The sequence below is a fragment of the Xiphophorus hellerii genome, chromosome 5 (genome assembly GCF_003331165.1).
Source record: "Xiphophorus hellerii strain 12219 chromosome 5, Xiphophorus_hellerii-4.1, whole genome shotgun sequence".
NCBI classification, from domain to species: domain Eukaryota; kingdom Metazoa; phylum Chordata; class Actinopteri; order Cyprinodontiformes; family Poeciliidae; genus Xiphophorus; species Xiphophorus hellerii.
The window spans coordinates 21467642-21481089 of NC_045676.1; the positions used below are offsets into that span (position 1 = coordinate 21467642).

At 43.2% G+C, this 13448-nt stretch overlaps 1 protein-coding gene across 1 annotated transcript in view; it reads right to left on the reverse strand.

The window, feature by feature from the left end:
- Positions 1 to 13029, reverse strand: part of LOC116720460 (B-cell lymphoma/leukemia 11A-like) — a 48840-nt gene extending 35811 nt beyond the window's left edge. The window contains exons 1-2 of the mRNA XM_032563747.1: positions 11305 to 13029; positions 6888 to 7283 (exon numbers count right to left, since the gene is read on the reverse strand). Of these exons, the coding sequence (XP_032419638.1) occupies positions 6888 to 7283; positions 11305 to 11359 (451 nt within the window). The 5' untranslated portion in view covers positions 11360 to 13029. The remainder of the gene's footprint in view (positions 1 to 6887; positions 7284 to 11304) is intronic.
- Between the last annotated feature and the right edge of the window lie 419 nt (positions 13030 to 13448).

A 13448-nucleotide genomic window follows, 5' to 3' on the forward strand; every position in this document is an offset into this window, starting at 1 on the left:
CTACTTGAGGCCTTGAAGACTGATGAGAATGTTTCTTTTAAAAACAAAACAAAAAGTTCAATCTGATTCGTCTCAAAATCTTTTCTTTTTCCCACCTCAAACTAATCTGCCTTCCTAAAATATCATGTCTGTCCTTCTTGCTCTGATCAGTCACTTCCTGAGCTGCAGCTGCATCAAAGCCACGTTTTTCTTCTCTGTTTCTGTTCTGTCTAAAAATAAAGTCATTAACCTGCAGGTGGTGAAACCAGCGTGGAAGGGAGGGGCTGGCATGACGAGCCCTGACACTGTCAGATGACCCCTGACCCACGGATGTGACTGCCTGCCACGCTATTGACAAGACAGCGGCAGGACACGCTCAATTCTGAGGATTGCTTTTTTTCATCTTATGTGACGAGACCGTGGACAAACAAGGTTGTTTCTCTTGTGCATCTTAGTCCAACAGTAGGTAGAGGGGACAGAGAGAGACGCGGCGCATGTTTGTTCCAACTGGCTCTGCGGCCAAGTCTGCGAGAGTGAGAATGAGCACTAGGGTGGAAGTTGGAAGCCTTTAAGAGGTGCAGACACGCTAATGTAGCCAAAACTTTCAGTTTCCAGTTCCCCCAGGCAAACCAGCGGAGCGCTACGAGATGTAAGAGGGGGGTTGGGTCAGAAACGGGGGGGGTGGTTTAAAATAAGGATCGTATGTTTCTGACACATCTCATCAGCTCACATCGCATCATGGGGCCTCTCCCGCAACACATTTATTCTAGACAAAACACAGGTTCGCAGGCGGGAGTTCCTCAGATGCCGCATGTGTGTGCGAGTGTAACTTCCTAAAATGAGCGCATGTTGTGTTCGTCAAGCAGATTTGTGTCAGTGAGTGCACTAGCATGAGCCTCCTTTTGTGCACAGTGTGCTTGTGTTTGTGTGAATCTGTGTTTGTGTGCATACTTCAACTAGTCTCCACCTGAATGGCCCGAGGCGCTGGTGCTGGGGTTGTTAGAAGACAAACAGAGACACAGGAAGCCCGAGCCAGGAGCCCCCGCTCCAGAGAGGACGGCACACGCACGTACACGCACACACGCACTCCAGCACCTACCTACCTTCCTGCTGTCGTTCACACACACACACACGCACATTTGCATGTGTCTTCCCCCTCACTGTACGTTTTCCCTCACGGATCCACAAAACAGATATACCTACTCTGACTTGCACACACATGGTTAAGCCCAGCCAGTGTTTCAAGCCCACCGCTGTGTGCCAAGTCTGGCCTGGCATGGTCCACAGAGAGGTGTCCTCAGGCAAGGCTTGCCAAGTCAAAGACGCTTTCATGTTCAGCCTGCACGCCCAGGGTAGTAAAGCTTTAACAAACAGAGCGACGCACATGCTTTCTTTTTGCCTTGCCGCTCACACACACCAACAAAGCCATAAACCGTTTAAGTGGTCAAAACCCACACTCATACACACGCGGGCATTAACACCACATCCGCACTCAATATGTAAACATCTTCAGCTCTTAAATGCAGTCAGAGGCTCTAGCATTTAATCCAACAACAAAGGCCGACAAATCTCCTCCGACAACATTTGTGGGTGTTTGGAGCTCGGCTTCGGAATACAAAAATGTCCTTTATGAAAAATTCATCCTCAAAAACCATTCCCGTTCACCTCCATTAAAACTTAGCCGAGACAAAAATAGGACTGATCTTATCAGAGCCCAAAGCGACTGTGCGATCAAATTAGAGTCAGTTCTCACAGACAAAGGAGCGCTTATGCTCAAATATTAGCTGGTGTCCAATAATTACAGCAGCATGCATCTGTGCCTTTTCAGTATCAATTAAAGTGATCACCGAAACAAAGGCACAGCACGTAAACTTGCATGATACCCCACCATATGCCTCCGCACACATACACAGGACAGGATATCACAGCTAAGGAGCCCCTCCAGCCAACCCCCCAGCTCACACACTCTCTTGTGAAACGCACCGCTCACCCCCAGGTTCTGCCTGAGCGATACCCCATGTAGATGCATGTGGCCAGGGAAGAGAAGGTGGAGAAAGGTGGCAAAGTGCCAGCACAGAGCCTCCTAAACACCTTTGTGTCCGACTACACACAGCCAGAAAGCTGGAAGCAATTGAGCTAAGAAATACAGCTCCGTTGTTACGGTGTTTTCCTCCATATGGAAAGGGGAGGAAAGAGAGGAGGGGAATAGGTGGCTGCCATAATTGACTCAGTATCGATTCGGAGTCCAGGTTACAATGGAGGCAGCTCGCACGAAGGAGTCAAAGTGTGACATTTTGGTCGATTGGCACAGCTACAGTGGCCTCATTAACACATGTGGCTACGCTAGCGAGAATGTAAAAGGTGCTAATGCTGTGAGGGATAAGTAGTTGAGCCAAAATGATGTGCAAATATAAGCAGAAAAATGGGGTGTCACTCTAATATAATCCAACAAAGACAAAAGTGTTGTAGAGATGCTAATTACAGAATGTGGGACATGAAGAATAAGACATGTTTAAGTGTGATTGTGCAGCTTTAAGGCTAAAAAATCTAAAGGCATCTTCCTCCAGTTATTCAGTATAAAAAGATAAAACACGAGGGTGCAAGGAGATTTTGTTTTTCTCTTATCATTAAAGGGAAGAACTATGTTGTTGCTGTTCCCATTTATTCTATTATGGTGAAGTAAAATACAAGCTGTTTTTATGCCCTAGGCATGGAACTGTGTTCTCTAAACTTGAAGCCCTATCATACTCATGTTTGAGACACTTATTTTCAAGTAAGAAAGGCAGTAGATGCCCCATCAAGTTTTCAAAGGTGACTAGTAATGACTTCTTAGTAGACAACACTAAGTTAAAATAGCACAGAATAAGCCTACACCATCTTTAAAGGGTTTGGTAAAATTTTGGCCACTGATCGTTAGCTGCTAATGACTCTAAAGTTGTTTTCGTGTTCTTCAGAACCCACGGTCTTGTTGAGAAAATAAAAAACAAGCCTCCAGAAGTTTCCAATAACACCAGAATTTTTTTTTTTTACATTTGTTCCTGGAGACTTTTTTAAAAGAATCGCTGGAAGGGTCTGAACACCGGCACAGTGACAGAGCTTCAATATCAATTGAGGGGTTTCTGATCTATTGAGGGATTTGTTAGGGAGTTTTGGTTAATTATGAAAAGTGGAAATTATGCATTTGAAATTATTTGCAACTGTCCCTATGTTGTGACAGTATGAGACAGATAATCTGTGACCAAATCAAGCTCTTCTGCCTTCTTCTAGTGCTCTAATTACTGAAACAACCAATCAGAGCCAGGAGGAGGGTCTTAGCGCTGTCAGTCTTCCTTGTGTACGTGCTGCTCACACCAAGTCCCTTTCTCTGGCACACTGCAGCGTCTGTCATGAATGCTCAGAGTAGTTAGCATGGCCGGCGATGACGGCAGATTAACATGTTTCCTAGAATGGTGAGTTGTTCCTCTGCCATTAACACACTGAGCAGCGTGTACATGAGTTGACTGTCAGCGCCAAGACCCTCCTCCTGGCTCTGATTGGATGTCTTTGACTGGGACCGGTGCATTTCTCCAGAGTGTAATAGCAGCACTGGGAAGAGGCGGAGGAGGAGCTTGATTTTTTTCACAGGTTATCTGTCTCATATTACACTATTGCAACATAGTGACAGTTTTAACAAACATGTAAAAAAAAATTATAAAAGAGTAAAGTTAATTTAATCCTTATCCCTTCTTTAATATGGTTGCTAACCTGGTTGCTTCCATTCAGCACTAATATATCTCAGGTTGAGAAGCCATCATCTGGTTTCTTTCTGGGCCATTCATAATCTGCAGACAAGCTTCGATGTCCCTATGCATATCTTAAATTGTTTATCATGCAAATGATGGCGTGCAGGCTGCTTTGCCCTCAGCTAACGGCTCGCAGCTCTAGACAGCAGACCTCGGCCCCAGCTGCAGTCAGAGGACTCCCAGACAGCCTCAGCTGTCCCCTAGACAGAGACAGAAAGACACATCTCCTCTCCGGCTCTGGGTCTATTGCAGAATGAGCCCCCTTATTCTGACGTCCCGTTCTACCCTCACCCTACATCCCCCACCTTCAGGTTCAGTCGTCCCCTGGGTGTCGGCACCCTCTGAGTCTAGCAGCCTCCTTTCTCAGCCTAAACCAAGCGCCATCGCGTTTATAAACTGCTGTCCATATGGAAATCTATCTGTGTCAAATGACAGGTCAGGAGGAGGGTGAGGAGCACAAGGGGCCACTTTCAAGTGCAGGGCTGCAGCATATTATGCACTCTCCTGGAATGGAGTGAGAATGAAGCAAGTGTAGGGACAGTATGTATTGAGATGCCTCAGCTTGGTGTCATACTCTAACTGAGAAGGGGTGAAAGAACATGGCAGCAAGCATATGGAGCGCGAGGTGGCTCACTGGCACTGCCAGTCTTCATCCATCAATCTTGGATGCAGAAAGCAGAGGTGGTGGTGGTGGAGGCGACGGCAGCAGTGGAGGGGTCCGGCTCATATGCATCTGCTGTCTGTTCTGCACACATATTCTGAACAAATAGCCCTATGGCTATTATTTCTATGGCTTTATTTATTTGCTGATCAGCATTTCTTTTTTTTTTTTTTTTTACCTGAAATGTAATAAAATAAAGAAGCTGAGGCTGACGTACCCCTCCAAAAATGAACTCAAGCTAATCCTGACAGTCACTCAGAGCCAGATGAAAGTATGAGCTAATGAGGAATGGAAAATCCTAAAAGCACTAAAATTCTCAAAAAATCAGGTTTACTTTTTTTTTTTTACACAAACAAGACGTCAGTGGTGTCCCACTTTATATCCAAAATGCATATCAGTGTAACTTCAGCGAGGAAGATATTTTTCTTTTTCTTTTAGAAGCAGACAAACTGGTCTTTATGCTCTGTCTGTCCTCATAACACTTAAACGTCAAATGTAAATGTCATGGGGGCGATGCAAGATTTTTACAGTGTGAGCAGTATCATGTTATTACCATGAAAATAACAAAAATGACAAAATGATTTATTAAAAATAGAAAAGCAATAATTATTCCAACTGGAGCTAAAACACACAGTCTGATTCTTACAGTTAAAATAATTTGAAAGTAACACTCAAAGTATAAAAAGGTAATAATCATGAGTAGGGCTATTTGTTCTGGATCCCAGCATGCATTTGGGCTGCCGGCCAGACCTTCTACAGCCATAATAAGAGTAATATATTGATCTCCATAGGTTTCCACAGCAGTTCTGTTTTTAGTCTACGTAAATAACCCTTCTTTCAGCCAGCAGACTGGCAGTGTGTAGCAGCAGGTGAGAGAGGGGAGAACTCTACTACTATATGCTTCGTACTAAAGAGAAAACTCAAGTCACATTTTTTTAGATTGCAACAGAAGCTCTTTAAACCCCAGGACTGGTACACCAAAACTGACATTTTTCTAATCCAGGATGAACCTTGAGGCTGGTAACAGGCCTGTGTTTACTTGACATTATAAGAAGAAAACCTAACTCTAGATTTTAGCTAAGTTGAACAGAAAAAAATGCTATGCATTTGGATGAGTTATATTACTTTGCTGTTCTAAACTGTAGCAATGATCACAGTTGTATTGTAACAATATTTAAACGTAGATGATATAAAAAATAGTAGGTTGAAGCCATCAATAAATAAAATTTAGAATAGGACTCTATGTGGCCTTGGACGGGCTCTGCTGTTACACAAAGTCCAAATACTTTATAAGTCCCATAAATAAAGCTCTGTTCACAATGCTAGTGACCTTATGATATCATGTGAACTACACTGCATGAAGATCTAAATGAGCAAAGAAATGCATGTTTGAACAGCTGACACAGCCAAAAGGCATGTCAGATGTGTCGGTGTGTGGCGGGGGGGGGGGGGTACACACAGATGTTTAACAAACTGTTAACGAACAAACAGTGGTCATTCTGTGTCACAGGGGGGAGAACTGACTGACAGTCGCTCTCTACCAAAAAGGCCTTCTGCGATTGCTGTCCAACGCCGAACAGGAGAGCAAAACGATGGCGCGCCCTCCCGGCGTCTAGCCTCCGCTGGCATCAAATAAATGACAACTGGCCAGACAATCAGCACAACCTGGCACGCGCTATCGGCCTTCGTTAAAGGGAAGGGAAAAATGTTTGAATGCGCTGGTTGAAATCAAAGCCCGCTGTGTAAGAAAAACCGGCCATGAGGGACGTATGCTTGTTTGCACAGCAACTCGTGTTTTCACTGCAGCCTCGTTTAGCCCCCGTGGACACCCAGCAAACCAACTAGCCGGCTTAAGAAGTCCTTAATTACTTCAAATCAAGAAAAACACTGACAATTAGTGGCTGTAGAGTTCCTCAAATAAACACTTCTTCGCTGACAGATAATTACATTCTTCTCCATCGCTTTTTAATTTTAGAACCAGAGTGAGCTTCTGCAGGCACATATTTGAGGGTAAGAGAGATACTCTATGACAGTGTAATAAGCCAGTAAGGGATAGAGATACATCGCTGAGCGCCACATGAGAGAGAATATCTGTCGCCGGGATTTGAGGATCTGAGATGCAGGACAAACCGACAGAAACTCATCTCTTCTTTCAGCCTAAGCTCCCCTTCTCAGAATTTGTCTCTTTGTCTGACTACATTTGTCTTTTTCATCATCTGCAAATGTTTCCTTCATTTTCAGGATATCTGGTCTTCATTTAGTTTCGTGACACAGCTGGGAAACTTTGCAGCTCGTGAAACGTAGCAAGAGATCTGTTTTCCTCCCTGCTTAAGCTGATTTTCAAACATCCCAATTACAAGAAGCAAACCAAGCAAATCCCAGGTCGTGTTTGTTTTCCTCTAGTGTGAACCCTGGAAGCTGCAGCCTCTGTCAAGGTACCCATCTCAAGCTACCAGTGTGTTTACCTGTGACATTCTCCTGCTTGGGGATTATTCCTTGCAAGGGCGCAGATAAGCAATCCTCTTCCAGAGACGACACCTGTATGGCCACCTCCACTGGGTGACGCACTCTCCGTGGGTGCTGCTGCTGCTGGCTTCGAGAGTGAGACGAGGACGTGGAGAGGGGCGAGGCAAGCGGCGAGGATGGCGGCCTGTCCAGAGGTTTGTCCAAGCAGAGGCTGCCGTGGCACTGCCTCCGTTTGTGCTCGATGAACAGCAGGATGTCAGCCAGGGGGAAGCGGGTGTGGCACTGGCCGCAGGTGAGCAGGTCTGGATCCCCTTTCAGGGGCTCGTCGTCAGCCACACCCAGCCTGGGGGAGTCCTGAGAGTCTTCTTCGGCTAAAACACCTGAGGGTGGCTCAGCTGGATAAGCAGACAAAACAGAGGATGTTGGTAACAGAAGCAGCGAGACTGCAGGTAAAGTGTGACATGAGAAAGTATTCATACTTCTTAAAGAACCAGTATGTAAAATTTATTTAAAACTATCAGCTTTTTACATATTTGTTGAAACTGTCACTATGTCCTGACAGTGTGGTATGAGATACATAATCTATGAAAAAAATCACCTCCTCCCTGAGCTACTACAGTGATGTGAAAATAATGCACCGCAAAAACAACCAACCAGAATCAGGAGGAGGGTCTTAGTGTCAGCAATCAAGCTCGTGTACTTGCTGCTCAATGTGCTAATAGCAGAGACACAACTCACCATTCCAGGAAATCTGTTTTGTCAGGTTAGTTAGCATCGATAGTCATGCTAACTAACCTGAGCTTACATGACAGACTCAGCTGTCAGGAAAAAGCTACCGCATAGCAGAGTGAGGAGGAGAATGTGAGCAGCATATATACTAGCATGATTGACAGCACGAAGACCCTCCTTCTGACTGACTGGTTTTTCTGTGTATTTCCGCAGTTAGTAGGAGAACTGGGAGAAGCTCAATTTTTATTGTCACAATACAGTGACAGTTTTAACAGATACATAATTTATATAAAACTTTCACATTTTAGCTTTACCGTTAGGATATTATTGTGAAGTGGAAGCAAAATAATACATGATTTTCAAAATTATTTACAAATAATAATGTGTGGCGTGACTTGCCCTCCTCTGTATGATGGCCCTAAATAAAATCAAGCGCACCCAGTTACCCTCAGAATGACCTAATTTGTCCAGTTGCACTCTGATCTCAGTATAAAGCTGTTCTGCGAAGACCTCAGCAGTTTGCTGGAGAACATTGACAAACAAAATTCAAGAATCTCTCTGTTCTTTCTCGGGACATATCAGGGAGAAAGAACTATTTAATCCACCAGCAGAAAAACAAATATGTTTGGGCAAAACTTGGAAACCTTCTAAAACATGGCTATCCGCATAACCTGACAGGGAATGGTGATGGAGGATGAACTAAAGATGGCCATATAAAATAAGGCCATCTTGCCACTCCTAATACTAACAAATCTTTAGCTGGTCAGAGTGGATGGAAGATGGAGGAAAACCTGTTAGAGGCGCCAAATGACCTGAAGTGGGAAAACAACAGAATAATGACCCTAACAGCCACAACTATGATGGAGAGGTTTAGATCAGAACATTTTCAAGCGTTAGAATGGCCCAGTCAAAGTCCAGTCATGTATCTATGTTTACCATTTGAAACCCGATGCTCACAGATGCTCCACGTCCATTTCAACTAAGCTTTTCCAAAGAACGGGCAACAATTGTAGTCACGTTTTGTAGATCCAAAAATCTATTGAGGTTTCTAAACGTTACTCAGCAAAATGCAAGAAAGCTTAGGAGGAAATGAGCATTTTTCCAAAACACTTTAAATGTGACAACAAGTGAATTACTATGTCTACAGTGCACTATGGCAGACATCTGAAAGAATATGGTCAGGATTTAAAGTGTAAATGTGACTTTTTTTTTATAAAAAGAAATAGCAAAAGAGGAAAGATAAGAAAAGAGCAACACAGCCTCCCTTCGATAAGGACTGACACGTTCAGCTTGCTGGCAGCAGTCAAACGATTAAGTTGCTTGACCCTCTTTATTGTGCTGCCAATCTTGCTTTTTTAATGAACCTAACACCTCTGAGAATCAAAAAATAGATTCTAATTTGAGTTCAAGATGATTGGACCCCATTTCGTTAAAAGTGCTGGGATCTTGTGAACCAAGGTTAGACATTGAGGGGTTGGATGTGGAGTAGGTCCCTGAAGTACTGACAGAGAGAGAGAGAGAGAGAGACAGATAGAAGAGAGGAGGGAGAGGGAGCATTTAAAAAGAAATATTCTAGCCACATGGTAAACGACATCAGGCGCCCCAACTGGGATGTTGCGATAAGATGTGATGAATTCTTGCCGCTTCAACCTCTAATTCTGTTTCGGGTCAGATGAGAAGGTGGTGAGGGACTGTATGCAAGATAGGCCCCGTTAGTTGTACGTTCGACTGCATTAAAGATGAAGGAATGCGGCCCCCTATTTTACTGAGGCTTATCTAAACCGGTTTGTGCTGCGGACGCCGGCGAAGGTGTGTGAGGACGGGGTAGATGGAAACATTTCTCTTTCTTCCAAACTAAATAATCTCATTTTGAAGCCAAGCAAGAGTGATGTAAATGAAAACCTTTTTTTTTTTCCAGACATCTCTCACTGTGCCAGAATTTTAAGTAGTTTAGGCCAACATGTCCCACTGGACCGCTGCTGCAGCTCGTCTGTTTGATTATCAGGGAAATCATTTAGCCTCTTTCTTTTTTTTTTACTTCCCTATTTTTAGGCCAACGTGACACCCTGAAACAACAGTGGATCAATAACTTCATTTCACTCGTTTCCTGAAAATGCCAAAGGGGGCGGGGAGGGATTTCTTAGCACGTTTTCAAATGAATTCACCAGAAGCAGGTATGCTTCTATCATTCTTTTCACCTGTTTTCTTGGAGTAAAGCAACTATTAGCTTCCTGATTGGTCACAATAGCGCAAAACAATCAGGGGCGCCTCCAGAAAGTCTTCAAGGAGATGGACAGATGGGGGCGACTATGATCTTCAGATTAAAGCCACAACAGAAATTTAGGAGTATCATTATCCTGCCGTCACAGTTTTCTAGGGGGAGAAGGACATTTAGTGGAGGCATGATGTGAAGGATAGAAAAAGAGAAATAAAAAAAATATGAATAAATAATGTTAAAATAAGAAATCATAAGATGAGATCCCGACCCCCCTCTTGCATACTGCCAACAACAACAACAAAAAACGACCCTTCGCAAGTTCCAGGTTAAGAAGGACACGGATGAAGCAGGTGAAGTTCATGTTTGGTGCCCCCTCCCAACCGACCTCCGTCCCCCCAGCCATAGGACGCAATCACAGTGCGCCCCCAACTGGCTACACCCTTCTTCCAATTACCACTCAACTGTGTGTGTTTTGCATTAAGCAGAACAACTCATAATTGATTGCGACGGAAAGTTACGGAGGCATGGACATCAACAATGGCTCTAAGTAAAGTCAAACGAAATCCAAGCTCTCCTGATCGCCGACACCAACTTGGACCCTGTGCCTGAGTGTGTGTGAGAACGGGGGTGTGCGCGTGTGTGTGTCTCCGTCATCACTGACACTCAAAGAGCGAGCTGATGAGACGCTTCTTGCCTTCCTGCTGTCATTCATACCTGTAAGACTTATTTTACTGCGTAAATGAATCTGTTGCAGCGCGTAAAAGCTGATCCGCGAGTCACATCAATGCACAGTGCGCGCGCGCGCGCGCAAAAGGGCATTTCTGTGACAAGTCAGAGCGCTAAGTGACATTTTTCTTTACATATTATTATTTGTCACACTTTATAACCCAATGCTAGTCTATTGAACTGCGTAATAACATCGTCTGTTAAGAGGAAACTGCACTCTTTCTTTTTTTCTGTACGGCACAGACCGTTCCCCCGCGCTGTTGGCATGTGGGTATGTAAACACTACACTGTACTTCCTTGTGTCCAAACTAACGCAAACACCTTTAAATGTTTTATTGCGTTCAGATAAATCGCAATCTAGGCTGAAGTTGTTGGGTGACATTGGAAGCTTCACACTGGAAGTTGGGAGCGAATGTCCGCAACTAAAGCCTGCGCTGCCTTCACATGCAGGCAAAGGTCTCTGGCCATAAAGCTAATGCATGCCCTTTAATGGCGAAACAAACCTTAATGACCACGTTATACAACGAACTCTGCTTGGAGGTTCAAGTCAGAACTTTTTCACCCAGGAGGTTCCACGTTTTTATGGAGACCTGTGTCTAAATGAAAATGCGTGTGTTCGCAAACCCATGTAGCTATAAAAACGATCCAAGGAAGTTTTTTTGGGGGGGGGAAACACAACCGAACGATTAGTATATCCCTCACGGGTTAGAATAAAAACCGAGAGGCGAAATATTCCCACTTACGCGAAAACTCCCGTTTGCTCAAGTGCAGGGGTTTGCCTTGCTTGCGGCGAGACATGGTCGGTTCGGCGGGGGCTTCTCAGCTGAGTTCACATTGGGAAATCCGTCCCTTCGAGGTACACTCCAAATGAGAAAATCTTCATTGATGCGTCTGTCATCCGGATGAAGGCAGGAGAGGGACAAAAAGCAGAAGGAGAGCTGCGGATCAGACGGAGCGGGATGCGTAACGCGCGACGGGCTGTGTGGAGCTCTTCATGACTTTTTCCTCCAAAGAGGGAGAGAGAGAGAAACAGAGAAAGAGAGTGATGGGGGTATACGGCGAAACCCCCCTCTGAGCTGCAAGTTCAAGTGCGGACGTGACGTTCCTGCGAACTTGAACGTCAGGAGGTGGACATAGAAAACATGGGCTGGGCGAAGCAGGCCTGTGGGAGGGAGGGAGGCAGGGGGGCAAGCCTAATAAAAACCAATGGACACTCATTATTGACTACCTATGGAAAAGAGAGAGAGAGAGACACCCCAAACATACCAGTGGACGAAGGAGATCAAGGGGGCTGGGCTACGGGAGAGGGGAAGGACCACTACAGAACGCATGGAGCAGGGAGGCTGCGCAGCGTGGATGTAGTGGAGGACAAACTCAGCTATTACGCTCATGTGAATATGCAGCGTGTATGTAAATTACAGAGCAGAACGCATGAACACCGAAATGCGCTTCTTTTACTATCATTAGATTTCTCTCAACACTAATTATAAGAAAAAGCATGTATTATGGATTTCTTGATCAGATCTATCCGGATTCTTGTTTTGTTAGAACTAAGAGGTGAAAGAAAAAAAATCATCATATTAGAAATAAAATAATAATAATAAAAAAAACACGGAGCATAGTGTGACACTTCACAAAAGAAGAAAACGTTAAAACAACATCAAAATATATTCAGACAAGAACATTTAGAATATGAGTTTAGGCTATTGTTTATTTTGCATACGAGCTTGGATGGAGATTTTCTACTTTATTTTGATTCCTGTTCGTTTGCTTCCTGCTGTGACAAGTGAGCTTCCTCTATTGGGCTCAATCAAGTTCCTTATTGTATTACATACAAAAAACGTAAAGAAAGAGGTAGGTTCTAAAATAATCATTCTGCTTTTTTTGTTTTATTTTATTTTATGTATTTACTTTCTTTTTTGCCATCCAGCAGAACGAACAAAATTATTTGCGTTAACAAAAAAAAAAAAATCATGCGTTTTTATTCAGAGTCATATTATGATTTCTAATAATACAGAGTCCACTACTTGCAATTTCTTTAGTGATATGCTTAGTTGTTTAAATGTGTTTGAATGCAGGCTTAAATAAATACAATGAATATGCAGAATAATAATAATACATTTATTGTCACTGCAATCCATCTAACCTCAGAGGGCAATGAGATTAGGTCTGCAGCCTATGACAGGGCAATGGTATTAGGCAATTTATTATAGTGCAAAGGCAGGTGTGGACTCAATATGCAGCAGCATTTAGAATAAAAACTGAAGATATACACATTGTAAAAAGAAATAAATAAAAAGTATTGTATGTACTGCAATTTTTTTCTGAATAACACCAATAATAATATGAATACGAATGAGCGATGACAGTAACATCATAACTATATTAACTATTTTTCCATAACAATATAGGCAATATTATTGCCATTTTAATTATGAGTGAAAAATACATTAAGTTTGCATGGAAATACCTACTTTGCGTTGTGGCTTTATATTTTTGATTGCAAATAAGGAACTATTTTTATTACAAAAATACTTATTAAAAAGTTCCAAAACCCGAGACGTCGCCTTGCATCCATTAGCTATTGCTTTGTTGAAGGAGCTTTACGTCATTTACATGTCTAAAAAAATTACATTTTTATGAAGTAAAGAAATAAATTGTGGCATTCCTGGTTAGAGTATCTCCTCATCTAACATTCAACAAATGCTGACAGAAAAGTCGTAAAGTAAACTTGATTGTAGTATCATTAAGACATCCTTACCCACAAAATTACATTGTTTAATAATAATTAGTGGGTAATTAGTAGGAAGCATTACAAAAGATCAAACACTTTATACATAAGTGAAAAAAAATGAAACCATTCAGTCCTGACGGCAGTTCTGTTGTC